The following is a 22,252-nucleotide window of genomic DNA, read 5'->3' as shown; positions in this document are numbered from 1 at the left end:
TTTGTGGTACCTACAAGTATCTATATGCAGATGTATATATACATAAACTTTTGTCATTATTATTGTGATTTTCAGTGTGTTTACCTAATTTCCCAAATTAGGCTGCAAACGTCTTAGAATCAGTGACCAAGGTTTACTTCTCTAATTGCCTCAATAACTCTCTTTTACCAGATAGAGCATTTGCATCACTGGGATTCAATAAACACTTATTTATCTGCTATTTTATTAATAACAATGCTGGGTTTAGGGTGTGGCTTTGTGGTAAAATTCTTGCCTGGCATGTGCAAGGTCCTGGGTTCAAACTAGTACTGCAAAAAATAAAATAAATAATGCTAATGATAAAGAACCTCTTATGGAGCATCAACTATGCCAAGAGGGACATTAACATATTATAACTAATTTAAAATTCAAAATCCCGTGACCAAGGGAATTAAGGCTTAAATAAATTGTTCAAGGTTACACAGTACAGTGTCCCCAACTCAGCAACCTAGCTGAATATACCTTCAATGGGAATCCAAATTTGTGAGACAATCTGAGCTCCAAGTGAGCCCTATATACAAGTGATACCATGCACAAGATACATGGTTTTTAAGTTTTGAATAAATTAATTTAACAAGTATGAAACAAATCTGCACCTCAGAGTGAGGAGAGCTACTTTTCAAAATTACTCTCAAGATTAAGAAATGAGTTTAAAAACTTGAAAGTATATGTATTATAGAACCTTTATCACCACAGTATAAAAACTGTAAGAGATGAAGGCAGATTCTTGTGTGAGGTATTCATTCAGAATAATGATTTATGAATAAACTGAATTTGCATACTGGAATAGATAAAGCATAGGCTTAGATGCTTGATGAACTAGGGTTAAAATTCTGAGTGTAACACTGTAGCCCTGATCTTTGGGTACATTATTTTAACTTTCTAGATTAAGGGACAGAGGAGTTTTTCCTCTGTCCATTTTTCAAGGGGAGGAGAAAGAACACAAACATACAGCTGGATTTGGATTTCTGATATATTTTAGCAAATTATAGAGTCAAACAACAAAGCAAAACATTTTCTTGGGTAAAGGATTAAAAAACCTTTCCAGTTTTCTTGAGAAGATGCAGAGGCAGATCTGCCACTCCTGTTTCAACTCCTCTTGTAATGACAAAATACACTCTTCCTGCCAGCAGAGGGGAAACAAAGGCCAGTATCGCTGCCCTCCTCCCAAACCCAGCACTTCCTTCTCTTCAAACCAACAAAAAAACCCATTCTCTTCAACCTAAAGAACTAAAGAGCAAAACATGAAACCCAAGTTGGATCATCTCTTTAAAATGTCTGACCCCTTATATCCTCAATGCCTGCTCCAACTGCAGGCCCAACTTTCAGAAAACATGCTCTTTGGAAGCAACAGGAATATGGCATCTGGCATCAGTCCTGTGAGCATATAAATACTATACTCAATTTTTAAAAGTATTTTTCAGGTGTTCCCAACTTACTATCTGCACCTCAGTTTCTTCAAATGTTAATTGGATCCCTCAGAAGGGCTGCTCTATGAAATATATGTGACTACAACTATTCAGTGCCCAACACAGTGGGCACTCAGTGGAGACTAATTAATTCCCTTTCTCCTTCCTAGGTTCTGCCTAAGTGGAGAATTATCAAAATCTTTGGACCCATGTGTTCTTGTCTCTCACTGCCACCTGCCTCCATGGACTGGTTGATTCAGATAAAAAGTGCTACCTCACTCATTTTTGTAAGACCCAGAATGGCAATTACCACAGGACAAGTTACAGACACTATTGATTATGGTTGTAACCAAATCAATGACCTGAAAGTAACTGGTTTTTGTTGTTGTTGTTGTTGTTGTTGTTGTTGTTTTAAATCCTTGGAAAATTCCTGAGCTAATCCCCTGGAAAACAGGTGCCTGGAAACTGAGATTCAAAAGGCCCCAAGAAACAGACCAGTTTGCCAGTTTTTGAAATGAAGGAGAAAGAACACACATATGAAGTTGGATTGGAACTTCTGATATATTTTAGCAAATTATAATGTCAAAAAACAAGGCAAAACATTTTCTGGGGCAAGGTATAACACATTAAAAACCACAATGCTAGAGCTGAATTTGGAGTCAACTATCACAGTATGTGATAAAGTTACTTTGAAGTTATCAAGAAGTTGCTAGGTTTGTTCACAGAATTCTATTTTGTGTGTCACGAACATTTCATTATTTTGTAAAGCACAAAATCATGTTCTTTAAAATCCAAGATGAATATCAATGCCAAATGGATACAGCAGATGTTCTTAACATTCATAATTGTAATTCATACATAAGACTATTGAAAATAAAACCTCACTTTCCCTGTCCTCTTCATTTTCCAATTTCCTCTTCATTCTTTATCTGAAGAGGGGGATGGGTGGGGGATGGAGAGGGAGGCTGCATCACAGCAAGGGAATCTCTACTACTTTGTCAGTATAAAGAAACCATAATGTGTCAGGCTTACCAAAGAAACACCATCCATTCTCATACAAATAACTCTGCATTGTTGCATTCAAATATGTAAATTAAGATGTAATTATTATTCCAATAATTATATACACATGTGTATATTTCATATATACTGTGAGTGTATCTTTATAGTCATATTCATATTCTCTCTCTCTCTCTCTTCTCTCTCTCTCTCTCTTTCTCTCTCTCTCTCTCTCTCTCCTCATCTCTCAGACCCACATACACACCCAGTCCTTAAATCCAGAACACAATCTCATCTAGATTTAAAGAGACAAGGACTTAGGCCGCCCAGGGAAGGAGCAGCCTTAAATAAATCTGAAGTGCTCTTGTGATTTAGGCACAGCTCCTTTTCAGCAAAGCCCTGTTGCCCAGTCCTCTTCATTGACAAATTCCCAAATTGTTTTTTAGATATCTGATCTCTGATCATCTTAGTTCATTTGGCCCTTTCGTGTGAAAGGGAAGGAGGTGGTAAAATATCGGTGTGCCCGGACTTGGGAGCAGGGGTACCTTTCACACCCCAGCAATTCCTCTGTCCTCACTGGCCCGCCTGCTGCTCATCTTCCAGGAGCAGAGAGGAGATCAGTGAAGGAAGGCCACAGAAACCATCAAGTCCAGATTCACCCCAAAAAGCAAACCCCTTCCCCATCCCTGACACCCACCCATTACCTCTACAGCCCCCTTCCCTACTGTTGTCTCCGCGTCACCCAACACTGCAGCCACCGCAGGGGGTGCGGGGGTGGCGTGTGAGGAGAGAGGGGGCTTCCTTAGCACCCACCCCTCACGCACCCAGAGAAGAATGTCCTCTGGGGAAGGGGCTGCCAACAACTTGCAGGAACTTAGAAAGCAAAGGTTGCCGCGCCCCGACCCTTGGCGGGGCCACAACCCCGAAGGCGAGGGCGAAATAAGGGAGTCGGCGGCGAGGGCGAGCACCCCCGGGCTTACCACGAGCACGGGGACCCCGGCGGCCAGAGAGTAGAGGAGCACAGGGGGCACGGCGCTGCTGTCCTCCGGGCCCGGGTAGGGCTTGCGGTAGGCACTGTCGTGGCAGAAGAAGCCCTGCACGTTCACGGTGAACGTGTCGGTGTATTCGAAGTAGTACGCCAGCATCACCGTCCCTGCCATGATCACCATCTGGAAATAGAGCATGCTGCTGGTGAGCGCCGCGGGCAGCAGGGGCATGCACGCCTCCGGGCCGAGCCAAGCCGAGCGGGCGGCCGACGCGGCAGGCCCCCTCCCGGGTCCGCCGAGTCAGCCACCGGGGGCGCGGCGGCGGGGGAGGCAGGAGGACGCGGAGCGGGAGGAGGGATGGAGCCGCTGGAGGAAGAGGCGGAGGCAGTCCGGGTTTCGAGGCGCGGGCAGGCTGCAGAGGAGGCGGCTACCCCCGGACGAGTCCCCGCTCCCCTGCCCGCCCCTGCCCGCTGCTAGCGCCGCCCGCCCCGGCGCGGGGTCGCGCGGAAGGGCGGGGAGTCCCCGGCGACGGGCTGCGGCCACTGCACCCTGGCAGGAGACCATTCGCGAGACCGCGGCTCTGGGTCAAGCCCTCGGACCAGCCGGGAGAAAGCCGCGTCGGCGGACCGGGCGGCAGCAAGCGGGACGGCGGCACCTGTACCCCTTGGAGGGCGGACGCTGTGGAGCTGGAGAGCTCCTGGATGGGGGGAATCCAAAATAAAAAGGGGTGGGGAGGCAATAGAGACGGAGCTTCCAGAAACTCCCTTTCGAGCCACCAGCTGGGCTGTTTAAGAAACCCGCACAACGCCTGGAAAAATGGTGCGTGGACACGTCTTCAGAGCGCAAACCCCACCAAAGCGCAAAGTGTCCGATGCGGCGCCGCGAGTTTCAGCCTGTGCGTTTAGCTGCGCTCCCTTGGATTCCTTAACCCTGCACAGGACCCCAGCGGAGCCATGGTTTCTAGGTGCAATTAGAAAAATGATCTCAGAGGATTTTAGCTTTGGGGTTTCTTTGCCTCCCCTGCAGTTTCCTAGAGCTTTGTATGTAAAAACACCGAAATCCTTGCTAGAAGCTCCTGAAGCATCATCTCTTGTACACCGGTTCCTTCCTTCTTCCGTGTATTCTCTTGCTCATCTTCTCGGTCTCCTTTTATTAGCTGCTTGTGAGAGGGGGCTTTGCAGATTCTTGCGAGTCAGCGGTACCAGTCACCAAGAAAAGGAAAAAGCCTATTTGCCTCATCTCGCTATTCCTGAGGTTAGGGATCTGCAGGAATTCCTCCAGGCTCAGGTGAAAGGAGAGGGAGACCAGTACGGGCTCACAGTATACGCAAAATACACCCATATGTGGGTGTCCACGCGTGTGCGTGGAGGTGGAGGTGCTGTGTAACTTCGTTTATGCAAGGAATGGATTCTGTGATACCCTGCAGGTCCCTGTGTGCGAGCTTAGGTAGCAGACTCCCAAAGGGCCCTTTGGAAACCTGACACTGCAGGTAAGAAAGTATGTATACAAAGTAAGATGAGGAGAATATTCTTAGAGCTCTGCTCTTCTAATTAAAATGTAGAATTACCTCAGCAGGTTCCTAACTTGATTCATTTTAATGGGTGTAACTTGATTTTTAAAGGTGGGCCTTTATCATCAGAAAATTCAACATTGTTAGGTTAAAAAACAAGCAGTTCAAATGATTGGTAGTTTGGGAATGGGATAGTAATGACAGTGTGGGTTTCTTTAATGTTGAATGGGTATCATATATACCTCCACATTATTACAAAAACCATTCAGAATCTTATTTCTTAGAGTGTGCGCTGAGAGATGTGTGTAACAAGCGATTTGGGGCTGTGGGAGTAAACAGTTACTAAATGGACAAAAGTGATTTTCCATTTTATGAAAATGTAACTATTATAACAATGCATGGTTTAAGGTTTCATTCAGAAAATCATTGTACTGCAATCAATGTACTATAAGGGTATTTAAACCACTTCTCTGGTTCTAATGGGAATCGTGCAGATTTTCCCACTTAATAATTTTTGGAAGAATGATGTTAATTACTAAGGGCAACTGATTTGTTCCACCTAATAAAAACATGCATTATTTTAAAAATTAAAATATATTGTAATGCACTGTTAATGTGTATTGAGTGCTTCATACTGTACATGTAATGAAGTGGAGTCCTTATCTTGTTCATTGTTCTGTTTTCTTTTATGAGCAGGATATGATATATGGAAGGTATTCAGTTAATATTTGTTGAATAAATTAGTGAGTTTACTACCCTAACACCAACAGGAAAATGTTTTCACTTATAAAATTTGTTGAGGGTTAGGAAATCACAGTATTTATGCCCCTGGATAAACAGCCTGCCTACTGGCATGGTTACATTAACACAGAAGTTATAAGGTCAATTTAAGAGCATCACTCTGATACTGCCAAAGTTCACATGCCCTCTCTGCCACTTGCCAGCTCTGAACCTGAACTGTTCTCTACTTTTGAACTGTTCTCTGCTTTAGTTTCATCACTAGCAAAATGAGATGAGATTAGTAACCACTGTATGAAGTTGATATAAGTATTAAGTGATGCTCAGTTCATACTTGCACATACTGAATACACTGTAACTTAAATATCTGGGGGAAATTAACTTAGAGGATGAAGATTTATTTTGGCTCACAGTGTCAAATGTTTCAGTACGTTGTCAGTTGGCTCCATTGTTGCAGGTCTATGATGAGGCAGAATATCATGGTGGAAGGGCATGGTGGAACAGAGACATGTTCACCTCATAGTGGTGGCGATCCAGGGAGGGGGGGGAGAGAGAGAGAGAGAGAGAGAGAGAGAGAGAGAGAGAGAGAGAGAGAGAGAGAGAGAAAGAATATAAGAGGGAATGCAGAGGGGACTAGGGGCAACAAATACCCTTCTGAGACACACCTTTAGTGAGCTACTTCCTCCAACTATGTCCACCTCCTACATTTTCTACCACCTTTCAATAATGCCCTAAAATTATGAGTCCCTCAGTGGATTAATCCATCAATGAGATATGAGTCCATGATCCAGTCATCTTCACAAAGGCTCTGCCTCTGAACATGCTGCACTGGGGACCAAGTCTCCAACATATGAACCTTTAGAAATATTCCAGACCAAACCATAAAAGATTTGTTCTTCAAAATCTAGTAGCTCTATTATTTTGTCATTTGAAATGGTCATAGGGCATTGTTGACTGATTCATGGTTGTCTACACATCCAGTGCTAAAATTCAAAGTTAATCTTGAATCTTAACATGTATTATAAGGATATCAACATTAAATTTACCTTCCATGAATATTTGAGCAGACTCAGCAAATGGTTTGAGGTGGATGGCAAACCATGAGTTATATGCCCTTGGATTGCTTACTGTCTCCCTAAGCTTGAGCTTCTTCCAAGGTAAAATGAGTTAAGTTTTCTTACCTCTGCACTGATTTTGGCAATTAAATGAGAATATACAAGTTAACTGATCAAAATAAGGCACTTATTTAGTGTATTTCTTAATTTTCTTTTAAGTTTTTTAAGCTAATTCTTTCCCAGAAAACATATTTTAGTCTGCAAAGAATCCTTTGTAATCCTGCCTCAATTTTTATTTAAATTTCTGACTTTTTCTAGATTAAAAACATCCTGTTGATACTTAATCTTTTGGAACAAAGAATTAATTCTTAATTTAATTTGAATCTTAAGGACATCATTGTGTTTTCAAATGCATTACAACGATAAACCTTTATTCACAAAACATTGTACTGTTGGAACTCTTCCCATCTCAGCTCCCACCCAGGTGGATAATGAAGTGAAAAAAAAAGTGGAATATTTACCTCTTACATTTTTCAACTTCCAGAATTCATTTTATATTTAGATGTATATGATTTAACAACCACTCATATCTCTACTGTGTTTCTCCACAACAAAATACTGAAACAAATCTTGGGGGAACCATTTATCAAGTCCAGTACTGCCTTCTTTCCACCTCAATACAATGTGTTCTAGTAAGAATGAGTAAGGGTCAAGAACAACATAAAGATACAGTCCTTGTCCATATGGTTTATAACTACTCCTCTGCAGATAGAAGACAAATGTACGAATGTCAAGTTGGTGTAGACTTATGTTAGTAAGAGTGCAAGTCCTTGGGTAGGCAAGCATTGAATACTTGTGGATGGTTATAGAAATGTGAATGTGTTCTCCTCATTCACTGCTAGAAGTTCAGGAGACAGTTCCTGACTCCTCAAGATTTTTACCCTTGGGCTAAATACAACAAATCTTTTATTACTGAAAGAGTCAGATTGAGATTTTCTGCCAAGGGCCAAGGATTTGACCCTGATTGATTTGTAGACAGAATGTTTTCGGCAAAGACATAGCATTTGCAAAAAAAATACAGAATGTTAAATGTTGATTTCCATACATTTCAGGTAACTAATGTGTAAATCAGTCATTTTCCTTACATTTACATTCAATGTGACAGAGAGAGAGAGAGAGAGAGAGAGAGCGAGAGAGAGAAACATTACCCTCAATACATATTCCATACTTCAGTGGTAGAATATGAAGGTCTCAGAAGACTTTACATAAGACAAATTAGAGATGTTGCTCCAAAATAATAGATTTCTTCTTTAAACAACATGACCTATGTTCATAATGCTAAACTTGAGCTAAAAATATTTAAAGAGATAGGAGAGTGTGAAAAGTTTTGCACTTTGCACTAATGAGGAATCTTAAATATGAGTATGTATATTGGTACAAGATTTCATGAGAATAGACTTGGAAAGAGGTTTTTTTTTTGTTTGTTTGTTTTTTGTTTTTGTTTTTAAATAGGTTAGGCAACTGCTTTCAAAATAAATAAGGGCACCTGGCAATTTATTAAAAAAAATATTGAATGTGTACTACAAATGGCAGTATCCAGCAGCTCATTGTTAACTGGATCTAGAGAACGAATAAATGCATGCATGAACTTACTCATCTACTACCTGGTTCAGGGAACAACTTTGAAGTTTCAATGAGAAATAAGACATAGAGCTGTTTAAAACTATTCTTATAAATTCAAAGATGTGACATCTTAAAAGACAGAAAGAGCTGAGAACATTTGGGACTATACATTTGACTCTTATTATTGACATCATAGAATACTGCATCCTCACAAAATGCTACTTTCCAGTACTTTATTTAAGAGGTAGCTCCTTTCACAAGAAAACAGAAAGAAAATCAGCTAGAATGGTAATTTAAGTGTCCATCTCTGACATTCCAGCTATAAAGGGAGGTTTATCTCAAAGGCCAGATGCTTCTGACCCAGACAAGCAGTACTTTTCTTCAGCTGGGACCACTGAGATGTCTTTAAAGTGCCTCATTCCATGACTTACTATAGCTTGTTCTATTCTTCTACATTTCCAAAATTATAAATTTTCACTTTCTATAGTTATCACAATAAAGCATATATTAGTGAAATTAGCTTTTTTTTTAATTTTTAAATTGTTCTAATTAGTTATACATGACAGTAGAATGCATTTATTTTTAACTAAAAGCTCACATGTGAAATTTATGGACTGAGTGTAAAAATCCAGAATAGTCTTTAAAATATCAAGGCCAGAAAAGAGTAGAACTATTTAACTGATAGCATAACCTGAACTCTCCATGTTAAAGTAAAAAAATTTAATTTATTAACAGGCTAGTCATATTCACTGTGTAACCCCAGCAATTACATAGCTTTTCTGAGTCTTAATTTCATCATATATTACCTGGGTTAATGAATTTTAACTATACGAATACATTGAAATGCTTGTATTTGTAAAATTATTTATAAACATTAAGGAACTAGGGAAATCGAAACTGGAAAACAAATGATTGGTTGTAGAGAACACCTCATTCAAGTGGTTCTTGGGTTTTCTCCCCATCACTGAGTTCTAACTCAAAAAAAAAAAAAAACAAAAAAAACAAAAAAACTCAGATTAATTGCTGCATGATCTGTTTCCAGGGCTGTGGTATTGGATTGTTCACCATGTTTTACTCATATAAAATACACTGTTTTGTTAAATATCAAGTCACAGATTCATAATGCCAGGTGAAATTTCTAAGTGTGCAGGTTCCCTGAGAATAATTTCATGCAGTATTAAGGAAATGGACACAGGAGTGAGACAGGGAAGGGTGGCATTTTAACCCAAGGACTAGGAACTTAACAGACCTGTCTTTCTGTCTTCTTCTGCAGAATCATGATTACCTGTCCTTGACCAGGTCATTTTATTTTCTCAGTTTCTACAGTATCCTGAAATTTAGATAATGTTGCCCCTTTACTAAGATACAAGTCCTAAGCCATATACAACAATTAATCCATCATCATCCATGCTATTATTATTCTTCACTTCCCCAGTATAATTCTGCCACTGCTAGATCAGCAAAACTTTCATTGATCTATTTGGAAATGTGCCTGCATAAAATCTTGCTGAATTGTCTTTGTAACTTCATGTCCCTGGAAGGTACCTGAAAGTTATTATTTGTGCTGTGCTAAATGAGGACCACCCCAAAACTAAACCTCAAATCCTGCTAATACTTTGAGAAACAGCAGTGATGTGGAACATGTGGGACAAATCAAGTTGATGACAGCTGCCAAGTCCATTGTCAAAGATAAAGATTGTGAATGCTAATCAGCTTCATTTGCTAGCTCTTCAGTGTGCTAGATAAATGATTGAAATGAAAGCATGGCAGAAACTAGACACTCAAAATGATTCCTTATGTTCAAAGCCAGACTACAATCAACTATCAATTTAACATCTTTAAAGACTGGGATCAAGAGCAAATGAGCAAGTCAAAGTTCATAACCTTGATTAGTAAAAGCCCAATTTATTCATAACCATACTCCACATACACTGGAGGCCTCAAGTAGAATTGTTTTAGTCGTAGGATTTTGCACATCTTTTTGTGAAAGAGAAGCAAATAAAGACTGATGCTGACATATTTCTTCAGTAAACTGGAGGTAGTCACAAGGATCATAAATATGAGTAAAATACTTCCCTCTGTTTCTGGCATATAGTAGTCAATTAAAAAAATACATTGTTGCAAACTCTACTTCAGGCATTTATTCCCACAAAATGTCGGGTGTTTATCCTACCATCAGCACTTAACAAAAATCAGTCTACTCTACCTTGTACCCCTACAGTAATGAACAATAAGAGCTGAGCTTCAAAATAATGACCCTATGTCAGATCAAAGAAAAATACAGTAAGTTCAGCAAGCTTTGATTACTAATTTAGAGGTTCTGACAAAAAAAGCGAATGATTTCTATTAATAAAAGCCATAGTTCCCCAGGATACCCTATTTTAGAAAGTTAATTAAGATTTTGCTCTTCATGGACTTCTATTTTATTGGAGATGTATATGAATCAAAGGAAGTATTAAAGCAAATCACATGAATAAAAAAACAAACTCAAATATTTTATTCTCATCCGTTTCATTAGATTGAAGACGTCATTCCACATTGAAGCACTGATTTTAACAATGGCATGGATAGTAACAAAATATGATCGTAATACTGATTTAATAATAAAAAGATCCTCAGAAAAGTAGTAAAACAATATGCACATTTCAAAATACTTTCCCTTTCTTTCAAAAGGATTGTTTACAGTGTATAAATATGCATATTTTTAAGGTTAAAAATTTTCACTACGTAGTATCTTCCAATTCAGCAATGAAGGTATTTTCTTTTTCATTGACACAAAACTGCCTTTTTTTAAACTTGTAAATTGGTGGTGGTTGTGGAAAGAAGCCCAAGAAATTAAATAACCCATCTAAGTCCAATGGAAATACGGACCAGGGAAATAGAGTCAGATTTTTTGCACCCTCACTAAAATAGTGTTCTGAAAAATCACCTGAAATGTTTATGGAAACACACACCTGAAACAATTGTGATTTGCCCGTCTTTGCACTCTTCATGGCACAGTGCCTTACTGGAAACAGGGTGAACACAGTAGACAAAGCATGAATGAAACCTGTTTCTCCGGAATCCATTCTCATATTCAAGAAGAGCCAGAAGTGATCTTCCCTTTGAATCTCATCTCTTGAGATTATTCTGATTTGAATGCCATTCATATTAAACTAACCCCCCAAATTATTAACTCTCTGAGGTCACATAGCTTCAGAGCAAGAAAGAGAACCTCAGTTTTCTGATTTCCAATCCATTTGGTCCTGTTATTTTTTTCACACTGAGACAAAGTCATGGCTTCATCATAATCAACTGGCTTAGTTCTTTTGACTGAGATTATCTACATCTCTTATCATTTATACCTCTTATCTTTAACTCTGTCTGTCTGGTATCTTGTTGAAAAGGATTCTAGGCATGTCCTTGATCCAGGTTCTCTGAATCTCAGCCTGATTGTTTTTCCAGTATAAAATATGCTTCTTTACATATTTACCTAATTAATATGAAGACAATAGTTATAGAACAAGAATTTGTGTGCGGAGGTTCAGTTTGCCTAGTGGGCCTGATAATAATGTGGTTGGATTGAGAGAACTATATAAGAGCAACTACACAAACATACACTGTAACTTATGTCTCAAGGGGATCTATCACAGGCACACTTGAAGTTTCACATTCAAGACTTGCTAACCTCCAAGAAACAGATCACTAATGAAGGCATTTCAGGCAGTGACAAAGTGAATTTTGGGAAAAAATGGCAAAATTCAAGATAGGAACAGGACGTTCAAGTGTTGTTATATTACACAGTCCAGAGGTCTCCAGTTAACTTGGAGCTTGATTCTGTAGATTTTTGATGGTAAAAATCTGTTTCTAATTCTACAGAAGAATAAATAACACTTTTGGAGGTAGAAATAGAAGCTGTTCTGGCTGACAGTTTTCACTTTGGTTTTTAGTAGACTTAGAGATGTGCCGTGGGCTTCAAGGGTAGTTGCCCCATATTCCTTATTATCAAGACTTTTGATAATCAGCCTTGGTTACTGAACCAGGAAATTAGGGAAGGATTGGGGATAGACACCCATATCAATCCACTTGGGCTGCCCTAACAAAATACTGCAGTGTGAATGAATTAAACAACAGAAATTTATTTTTTCATAGCATTGAAGCCTGGAAGCCAAGATCAAGAGCCACCAGGGCTGGTTCCTGTTAAGGCCTCTCTTTCTGGTTTGTAGATGACTGCCTTCTTGTTGTGTCTTCAAATAGTCTTTCCTCTGCACTGCATAGAGAGAAGGAACTCCAGTTTCTCTTCCTCTTCTTATCCTACTTGATCAAGAGTCATGTCCTTATTATCTAATTAAACTTAATTGTCTCTCTAAAGGCCCTATATCCAAATACAATCAAATGAGGCATTAGGGCTTTGACACGTGAAGTTGGGGCACAATTCAATATGTAATATATGAATATTTTTATTATGTCAAACCATAGGAAATTGCCATTTCTGAAGATGAAAAGCAATTTTTTTATCCATCAGCTGACAATTTCAAATGGATTAACCCACAAAAGGTCACTGATGGTTTGCTTTATTGCTGGAATATCCAGTTGATAATCTCATAAATTATAACATTGGGGAACAATTGACTGTTTACTTGTTTTTTAATAGTGTCAATACCTCCCAATATGATAGATTTCCAGGTGAACTATTTAAAGTTTGAAATGAAGTTAATTTTATTACCTTGTAAAAGTCAGAAAACATGAGTTAAAACTGAGTCAATGGCATATATCATTAACGATTTACTTGACAGTGCAACTGCACTAAAACCCTCCTCAACAACATGATTTTGATCTTATAAATACTGGTGGCTGAAAGGCAGTCTTACTTGTGTAGCCAGAAGTATAAAATGAATGAATATTAGGAATTTGGGATAAGCACACACATATTTTCTTTATCTTTGGGTCAGAAATTTAATTGCTCCATCTAGTGCATCATGATAAGGAAGCCCTGTGCTATGCTCCAGGAATCATGACAAATCAATCACTGACAAGTAATGGAGTCCCATATCAAGTGAGATAAGGATGCTCAGAAATCAGTTCCATCAGAGGGCTTTGCCAACGCCGTCCAAACTACCTACACCTCTTCTATGTTTAAGTTTTGCCTTCTTCCCTCCATCTGGACTGCATGAAGTATGACAGGTAAAATATACATACATTTTCTGTATCCTAAGGAATACTGTGGATATCTCAGAAAATGAAACAATGCACAAAATAGAGATTCCATTCAACATTTGGAGAGAATGTAGATAAGGCTCTCCTCCCAACTTTCCTTCCCATGGTAACCAACAGCAGGAATAGAACTAGGGAATAGGAAAAAGTATACTAATTCCTGTGGAGAACTAGAGGATTGGGGATAAGCATTGAGACATTGGGAAAAACTAACAAAGAAACAGATTTGTGCCATTTGAGTCTAGAAACAGTTTAGGTGGAGGCTGGGACTAGAGTGAGAAGGGAGTGCCAGAATTTTATCTGGTAATATCAAAAAATGGGTCACCCTCTGACTACAGCCATTGACCATGCCCACCTGTCAAACCTAAATCTGATAGGTTAGTAAAGATTGACTTAGGAACTTGCATCATTAAAGGTTAGTGACAGAACCTCGGGGGGTGGGGGGAGGAACTGTCTCTTTAAGTGGTTCTGTAGTTTCTATGTACATGTATGAATACACAAATGGTATGAATCTACATCGTGCACAATCATAGAAATGGAATGATGTACTCCATTTGTGTACAATGAATCAAAATGCAGTCTGTAAAAAAATAAATAAATAAATAAAAAAGATTCAAATGGTCAAATGGAGTCTTTCTGAGAGTTCGGGCATGTTTTTATTTGTATGTGAAAAGAGTCCTATAAGTGGTAGGGTACCATGCGAGTATTACCTGTTATTAACCGTGAAACTGGGAGCCTAACTTAATGGAATGTATTAAACTAGAGGATTAACATCTGTAAGGTAACCAAAATACCTAATGCTCAGCTTTCAAATGTTTAAACATGCATTTCAGGTAAACATAATCCATGTGTCTACACGTTGTGTAAATATTCATACTGCACATTAATAAACATATAAATGAGTTGAAAATTGTGAATTACTCAGTAAAACCATAGCAGCCCATCTTGATGAGATTACCCTTTCAGAAAAATCCATTAAAATGCAAATATGTTAAATAAATCAAATTTGGGGGTCAAATTTTCCAGGGAAGTACAATCTGCTAGCAATATTGCATCTCTACAGAATTTCCATCTGAATTGTACTAATGATGTTCAGACTGAGAGTGCAATGAAAGAAAAATTCCTAAGACTATGGGCTTCATCTTTAGCAGATGTTGTATGTTCTTTTAACTAAATCCGAATGAGATGGATAAAATTCTTTGCACATACTTTACATATATTTGCTAGGAGAGAGATACTTTATAATAAGCAATTCACAGGGAAAATAAGGAAACATACACTATTTTGAAATAACATAATTCACATATATCAAAATATTAAATACATTGACAACATTGCACTAATATCTTTTCCCAGGCATGCTGGGTAAAGACTTGAATTCTGTTTTAACAATGACTTTCTCAGGTATAAGTCCCCTCCTCCCAACTGATTTGCAAGTGATACCAGGGATGTCATGTTTGAGAATCTGTGGCTACCAGGTTTCTCAAGTGAAAACTAAGATTCAGATAGCAATTAGCTCTTTGTTGTGTCATTGGGGTCTCATTCTGCCAAATCTTAGTCTTATCCTTTTGAAGTCATCCAAGAAGACCCATCCAAAGGCACTGTTAGAGATTACCCACTGGAAACGAAGTCTACCACGGTCTTAAAACACCCCACAAAGGCACTGCATCCCTGACAATTCTGAGATTCCATCCCTTTTAACTCTGACAGGGTTCCCAAACTTTGGTGCATATTGGAATCACCCGGGGGGAGGTTTAAACCTCTTGCTGCCCAGGTCATACCCAATACCAATTAAATCAGAATTTTTAGAACCAGACAGTTATAATTTTTAAAAAATTCCATTTAACTCAAACTTGCAGCAAAATTTCGGAAGCACTGCTTTATGACATTCTGATACTGAGCATTGTGCCTGACATGCAGTTCACATCACATGTATTTGTAGCATACATGAAAGAATCCAGTCTCACACCCAGATGTCTTCTTGTTACTGGAGTTCACTGTACCCTTTCTGTTAACAATTTCCCCAACACTCACTCAGATAATGTAAAGACAAACGTTAAACCACATTAATTTCTACATATTCAAATCAAAACAACACCATATTGTTTCTTTAAATATTAAATTACAAAAGCTATATGCAATGAGAAGAACATATGCTACTAAGAGTGTGATGAAAAAAACATTTTCCTACATTCTTTGTAGTACAACTTTGTTGGAAAATTATTAGGTGATAAGTAATAATAATTGGCCACTTGATGCAGTGGCTACAAATTTCTAAACCTATCCTAAGAAGATAATTGAGACTTGAAGAGAAATAATGGATTAATCACATTACTTATACCAGAATGGAATGGAAATTTTTAAATGTTCAGCAACAAGGTATGGTTGAATTAATTACAGATTAGCAACTCAAAAGTATATCATGTAGCAAATAAAATTATTACCAAAGAGGTTTTAAGAACACCAAAAATCTTCTATTATGGTTAGACTCAAATTCTTTCATTCTCCCTCTACTTTTCTCTCTTTTCCCAAATTTTCTTTAGGAAAAATACAGCATTCAGAATAGATAAACAAAATAAAACAAATGGTATTGCTTTAAAGGACATTAGTCTATGTCTAAATTGACATACTAAGCCAAGATTATGGTGCCTAAATTGTATCCCACTGTCTCCCCTCCCCCTGCACCATGCTCCCCTCTCTGGGAGTTTAGTGCAGGTCTGCTCATATAGTGGTCTGGAGTGGTTAGTGAACATTTCACAGAGGTGGTAGGGTCTGCGTGGAACCTCAGTTATCTTTAAATTGTAGTAAGAGGAAAGATCTTGGTGGGAGTTTCAAATCTTAGAGTTTCAAACAATGAAATGGAGAGCAGAAATGAGACAGTTGTGTTTGGAAGGTTAGTAGATGATAGTTTAGCCAGTCAGTGCTGAGAAGTGGGAAATTATTTAAGATAGGCAGATGGGTCAATTTGGTAGTAAGCTTTAGCAAAACAGATGTAATAGATTGACTTTTATCCTAGAAACAGTCAGAAGTCATCTAAACAATTTGATCAAAAAAGAAATAATGTTCAAACCACATGTCATAAGGATTATTTGACATTGCTTTATATAATGACTTGCAAGGTAGAGGGACAAAGATATATATATAATCAATTAGGAAACAAAGACAGTGATCCAAGCTACAAGATTATCTTTTCAAAATTTAATCAAATCATGTCACCCCATTGTTTAAACGTTTCGATGGCTTTCTTTGAACTCAAAGACATTGTTCCTTAACATGAGGTTAAAGACCCTACCTATATGGTCCCTACCTACCTCTGCAGGGCCTTGACTCTACCATATCCCCCAACACTGCACTTAGCTTCTTGCAGCCTGTGTTCACCATGCTCCTTCCGATCATAAGGCATTTGCACATGTGCTAGATTACGTGGAATGCTCCTCCTGACCCTCGCTGTCTGACTAATTCCTATTCATACTCTGCATTTTTACTTGAGTGTCACTTCCCTCAGAAGTCATCTCCCATCTTCCTGCTCCTCTTATCAGCTCATTTGGCACCAAATGCCTTTGAGGCATTGCAGTCATTTCTGTTCAGAGGATATCAGTTTGGGTTACTATTTGGTAGCTCTTTAGTCTCTCTTCTAAGCCCCATTCCTGATGAAGGGATGACTTATTTTCTATTTCCACTGCCTAAATAATTTCCCAGTATACGGTCTATAGTGCTTTGATAGTTGTTAAATAAATGCATGATAAATAAGATGTAGAATAAAGTGGTAGAGGTACAAATCAGAAAGAATGAACATGAAAGATAATTTAAGAGAAAAGTCAATAGGAAAAAAGAGTGATGAATAACCGACGATGTCAAAAATGATTACCAGAGAGTGGTGGTGTCGCTGACCATAGCAGAAGGCAGTCTGGGGGTCGGGGAGGAGGAGGTGGATAATTTTAACATTATAGAGTTTAGACATGCAAATGATTTGAACCTAAAGTTTGGGAATTATTCACAAAATGATGACAATTAAAACAATAAGGAGGAAAAATACCCTACATTGTGTATGTACATATCGCTTCAGAGTTCCTTGCAGAGGGTCTTCCACCAGAGGAACACTCACGATGGATCTTACTCATTTCTGCCCGAGTTAAAGCACTGATTTACCTGAGTGGTAGTGGCTTTGACATTCACTGGTTCACATTTCTCCACAGGAAGATCTTATCTACTTACACACTGAAAAATCTGCAATTCACCTCTCCTTTTGATAGTGGAGGCAGCTGTTCTGGATAAAAAAATTTTTCCTTGAGTAAATCTTTTCAACATCAAATTCTGACATAAGTGAAGAGGCAGAGATCATTAGCATCCCTTTCTGGTCATGGATCAATAGAAACAGTGACTATCCCACTTCTAATCTCCTATATCTGATTATGTTAATTAGTTCAAAATGATCAAAGGAATTAAGAGATGTCATATATTATTCTACTAGAGCCCAATATTATAGAAAGTTTTACAATGAAAGTATAAGATAAAGGGTAATAAAACAGTGAGTGAAACAGAAAAGTAGTCATTAAACATGTTTGCAGAAATCAAGGGTTTTCCAGTGCCAAGGAGACCAAGAAGGGACACAGACCAAATATTCCAATCAAATGAGAGAGCAGGATAGACTCTGGGTCACTGGCATGGTAATTAGGTACCTGGTCATTTATAAAATTGTGTTTTACATGGAATGTTCAAATAGAAAGCTAGATTTCAGAAGGCAACGAGTGAGGAATGGGCAGTGTTTCCAGATTATTTGTTCTAGAAGTCTGAAAATCAATAATGTAAGAGAAATAGAATTGTATCTGGAGGACGTAAGGTAAAGATCTTGCTTTTTTTCTTTGCAGTGCTGGGGAATGAACACAGGACCTCATGTATACCAGGCAGGTTCTGGATCACTGAGCCACATGCCCAACTGTTTCATTTTTCTGAGAAAGGGAAGATTTCTCTCTATTTGTTCATTAAGAATTTATAAAAGTACCCATAGAGTGAATGAAGAGGCCAGAGAGGAAAGAAAGTATTCATGGAGGTCAGTTTTGAGAGAGACAGAAGAGGATTAAAGGTGAGAAAGATACTAGGTCCAGCCTTTTTGAAGTCTGAGACTGGAGGGGGCAGGTAGACACAACAGCTGATGAAAGTAGGGAAGAAAGGGCGGTGAGGTCCTCCACCAAGAGAAAGATAAGAGGGAAGAGCCAAGACAAAGGGATTCACGAAGGCACAACCTTATCAACAAGGGCGATGACTCTTCTGGGAACAAGCACTGTTTCCTCCCTAATTTAGCTCTGGTATCCAAGTCTTTCTTGTCCATTGCTGAGCAAGTGAGAAGTGGGCTGAAATGAAACACAGTAACCTATCTGAAAAGTAGTTTTAAAATTTTATCTATATGACTGACCTAGGTTTCTCAACCTGGAAACCTAAAATCCCCAGAGCAAAGTTGAATCTTGAAGTCGCGAGGCAGACTTCAAGATCCCGTCCCCAGAACACGTGTCCTCTGCTCTCTTGACACTTTAGCGCCACCCCCGCCCCCCACTACCCTTTCTCCCCTTCGCTTTGGGAAAAATAGCAAGAACAGAAACACTTTTATTTTTCTTTTTTAGTAGTTAAACTATTTTATGAATATGGCTCCTGTATAAAGAATTCTATATCAGAGCAAGTCAAGTTGTGCCAAAACGGCTGATTGATCCAGTGCCACGTTCTGCGGCTGAATTGAGTCACAGAGCACATCAAATCAGCAAGGCATGGGAAAGGCAAAGAGAAACTCTCATGAGGTTTTTCATGTGAAAAGCTAGAACTAGAACTCATACGTGAAAATCAGTATTCTGTTATGCTCCCGCCCCTTTCTCTACTTCACTGAGAAAGGTAAAAACATTTCAAATATAGAGTAAAAAGTTTTTTGATTTTACAAACTAAAGGCAAAAGCAAAGTAATCCCTGGCCAGATTGGTTATGTTTAAAATGATTATATATATATGAAAATTTTTGTTTTAAAATCATTATATTTTAATAATGATTTTTTACAGTGAACTTGAGGCACAGAAAATAAACTATATTACCAATTTTCATTTTTTCCCATTAAAAAATAAAGAAATGGAGGTTCAAAAGGAGTAAGATAATTCAACAATTTTCCCTGGATCAGAGTTAATATCAACTGAAAATGAACTTCATACTATAAAAGTATGAATAAATTGAGTTATAGAGAGATGCTACTTTCAGGATGTAATAAAAAAAAGAATAGTGCTAATACATTGTAGGTCTCTTAAATGCTAGGTATTGTCCTAATCACCCAACTTTTTTGCATTATTGTTTAACACTTTTAAAATTCAGAAAAGTACAGAAATAATATTTTTGGACATATCTGGACCCACCCACCAGAGTTTGTTTTAATTGTAGAAAATTTAAAAAGCATAATTAAAGAGGATAAGCAAACCCTTCTATTCTTATTATTCTCCTTTGGTTACTATGTCCTTACCACCAACCTTATTTTATCTTTGTTCTTCCCTTTCATTTGCCCCAGATTTTTTGGAAGCAAATTTTCAACTGGTCATTTTGTTCATAATTAATTCACCTTGTTTCTAAATAAATGCTTTTTAAAAGACAGATGACTCTTCCAGCAAGAAGCCACCTAGCTCCTGGGACCCTGCTCTGCACCAATCACCTGGCTATGCAGCCCCTCCCCTGAGCCACCACCTGGAGCCCCGTACAATAGCTCCGAGACACAGAGACCCGCCACACACCTCCTCCTCCGGACAGTGGCCCGGTTTCCCACGCAGTCACTAGGAATCCAAACAAATCACTTCGGGTCTCCTCCTCCCGCCAACCACCCGTAGCCCTAGGCAGTCACTCCAAGTCCAAGTGACCCGCCCTGTTCCTCCTCCTCCTCCTTGGGGTAGCAAAAAACTCTACACCAAGAATGTAAATAATCCAATTGACAAATGGGCTAAGGAAATGAATAGACACTTCACAGAAGAAGATACACAAGCAATCAACAAACATATGGAAAAATGTTCAACATCTCTAGTAATAAGAGAAATGCAAATCAAAACCACCCTAAGATTCCATCTCACCCCAATTAGAATGGCAATTATCAAGAATACAAGCAACAACAGGTGTTGGCGAGGATGTGGGGAGAAAGGTACACTCTTACATTGCTGGTGGGGCTGCAAATTAGTGCAGCCACTCTGGAAAGCAGTGTGGAGATTCCTTAGAAAACTTGGAATGGAAACACCATTTGACCCAGCTATCCCACTCCTTGGCCTATACCCAAAGGACTTAAAATCAGCATATTACAGAGATACAGCCACATCAATGTTCATAGCTGCTCAGTTCACAATAGCCAGATTGTGGAGCCAACCTAGATGTCCTTCAATTGATGAATGGATAAAGAAAATGTGGTATATATATACAATGGAATATTACTCAGCCATAAAGAACGATAAAATTATGGCATTTGCAGGCAAATGGATGAAACTGGAGAATATCATGCTAAGTGAGATAAGCCAATCTCAAAAAACCAAAGGAAGAATGATATCGCTAATAAGTGGATGATGACACATAATGGGGGGTGGGAAGGGTTAGTGTTGGGTTTGGAGTTGGGTTTAGGGAGGGGGGCAGGAATGGAGGAAGGAAGGACTGTATAGATGGAGGGGAAGGGTGGGAGGGGAGGGGGGGAAGGGAAAAAATGGCAGAATGAATCAAACAACATTACCCTATGTAAATTTATGATTACACAAATGGTATGCCTTTACGCCATGTACAGACAGAGAAACAACATGTATCCCATTTGTTTACAATAAAAAAAAAAAAGACCAAAAAAAAAAAAAAAAAAAAAGACAGATGACACAATAATTACACTTAATATTAACTATTTAATGCCATTCATCTTAATATCAAAAATTTCCATTGTCTTTTAAATAGTTTGTTCAAATAAATATCCAAAAATCTTCAAATTTTATAATTGGTTATTTTTTGAAGCTACTTTTTAAAATTATTTATTCACTTATTTATTTTTTAAATGTGTACATTTAAAAAAATGTACACAAATGGGGTACGTTATTTTGTTTCTATGGTTGTACACGATGTAGATGCATACCATTCATGTAATCATACATGTAAGTAGGGTAATGATGTCTGTCTCATTCCACAATTTTTCATACTCCCCTCCCTCTCATTTCCTTCTACATAATCTAAAGTTCTTCCAATCTTCTGTCACTCCCCACTCCCCCACCCCCATTGTACATCTTCACCCACTTATCAGGGAAAACATTCGGCCTTTGGTTTTTTGGAATTGACTTATTTTGCTTAGCATGATATTCTCCAACTCCTTCCATTTACCTGCAAATGCCATAATATTATTCTTCTTTATGGTTGAATAATATTCCATTGTGTATATATACCACAGTTTCTTTATCCATTCATCTGCCCAAGGGCATCTAGGTTGGTTCCACAATCTAGCTATTGTGAATTGCTATAAGATTGATGTGGTTGCCTTACTGTAGAATGCTGATTTTAAGTCCTTTGGGTATAAACGGAAGAGTGGGATAACTGGGTCAAAAGGTGGGTCATTCCAAGTTTTCTGAGGAATCTCCAAAGTGCTTTCCAGAGTGCTTGCACCAATTTGCAACTCCACCAGCAATGTAAAAGTGTGCCTTTTCCCCCACATCTACACCAGCATCTATTATTG

At 38.5% G+C, this 22,252-nt stretch overlaps 1 protein-coding gene across 7 annotated transcripts in view; it reads right to left on the bottom strand.

Annotated features, from left to right (window-relative positions):
• Positions 1–22,252, bottom strand: part of Plppr5 (phospholipid phosphatase related 5) — a 302,829-nt gene that overhangs the window by 104,476 nt on the left and 176,101 nt on the right. For 3 of the 7 annotated variants that reach the window (XM_047529588.1, XM_047529579.1, XM_047529605.1), the window contains one exon: positions 3,428–3,616. The exons of 2 other annotated variants lie outside the window; for them this stretch is intronic. In XM_047529588.1, coding sequence (XP_047385544.1) covers positions 3,428–3,616 — 189 coding nt within the window. Of the gene's footprint in view, positions 1–3,427; positions 3,874–6,092; positions 6,119–22,252 lie in introns of those variants that run through there. 2 more of the 7 variants (XM_047529614.1, XM_047529598.1) reach the window with 2 other exon arrangements.

This window comes from Sciurus carolinensis, chromosome 1 (assembly GCF_902686445.1).
Source record: "Sciurus carolinensis chromosome 1, mSciCar1.2, whole genome shotgun sequence".
In the NCBI taxonomy this organism is placed as follows: Eukaryota; Metazoa; Chordata; class Mammalia; order Rodentia; family Sciuridae; genus Sciurus; species Sciurus carolinensis.
Note: the sequence above shows the minus strand (reverse complement) of the source record. Positions and strands in the feature narration are given on the sequence as shown.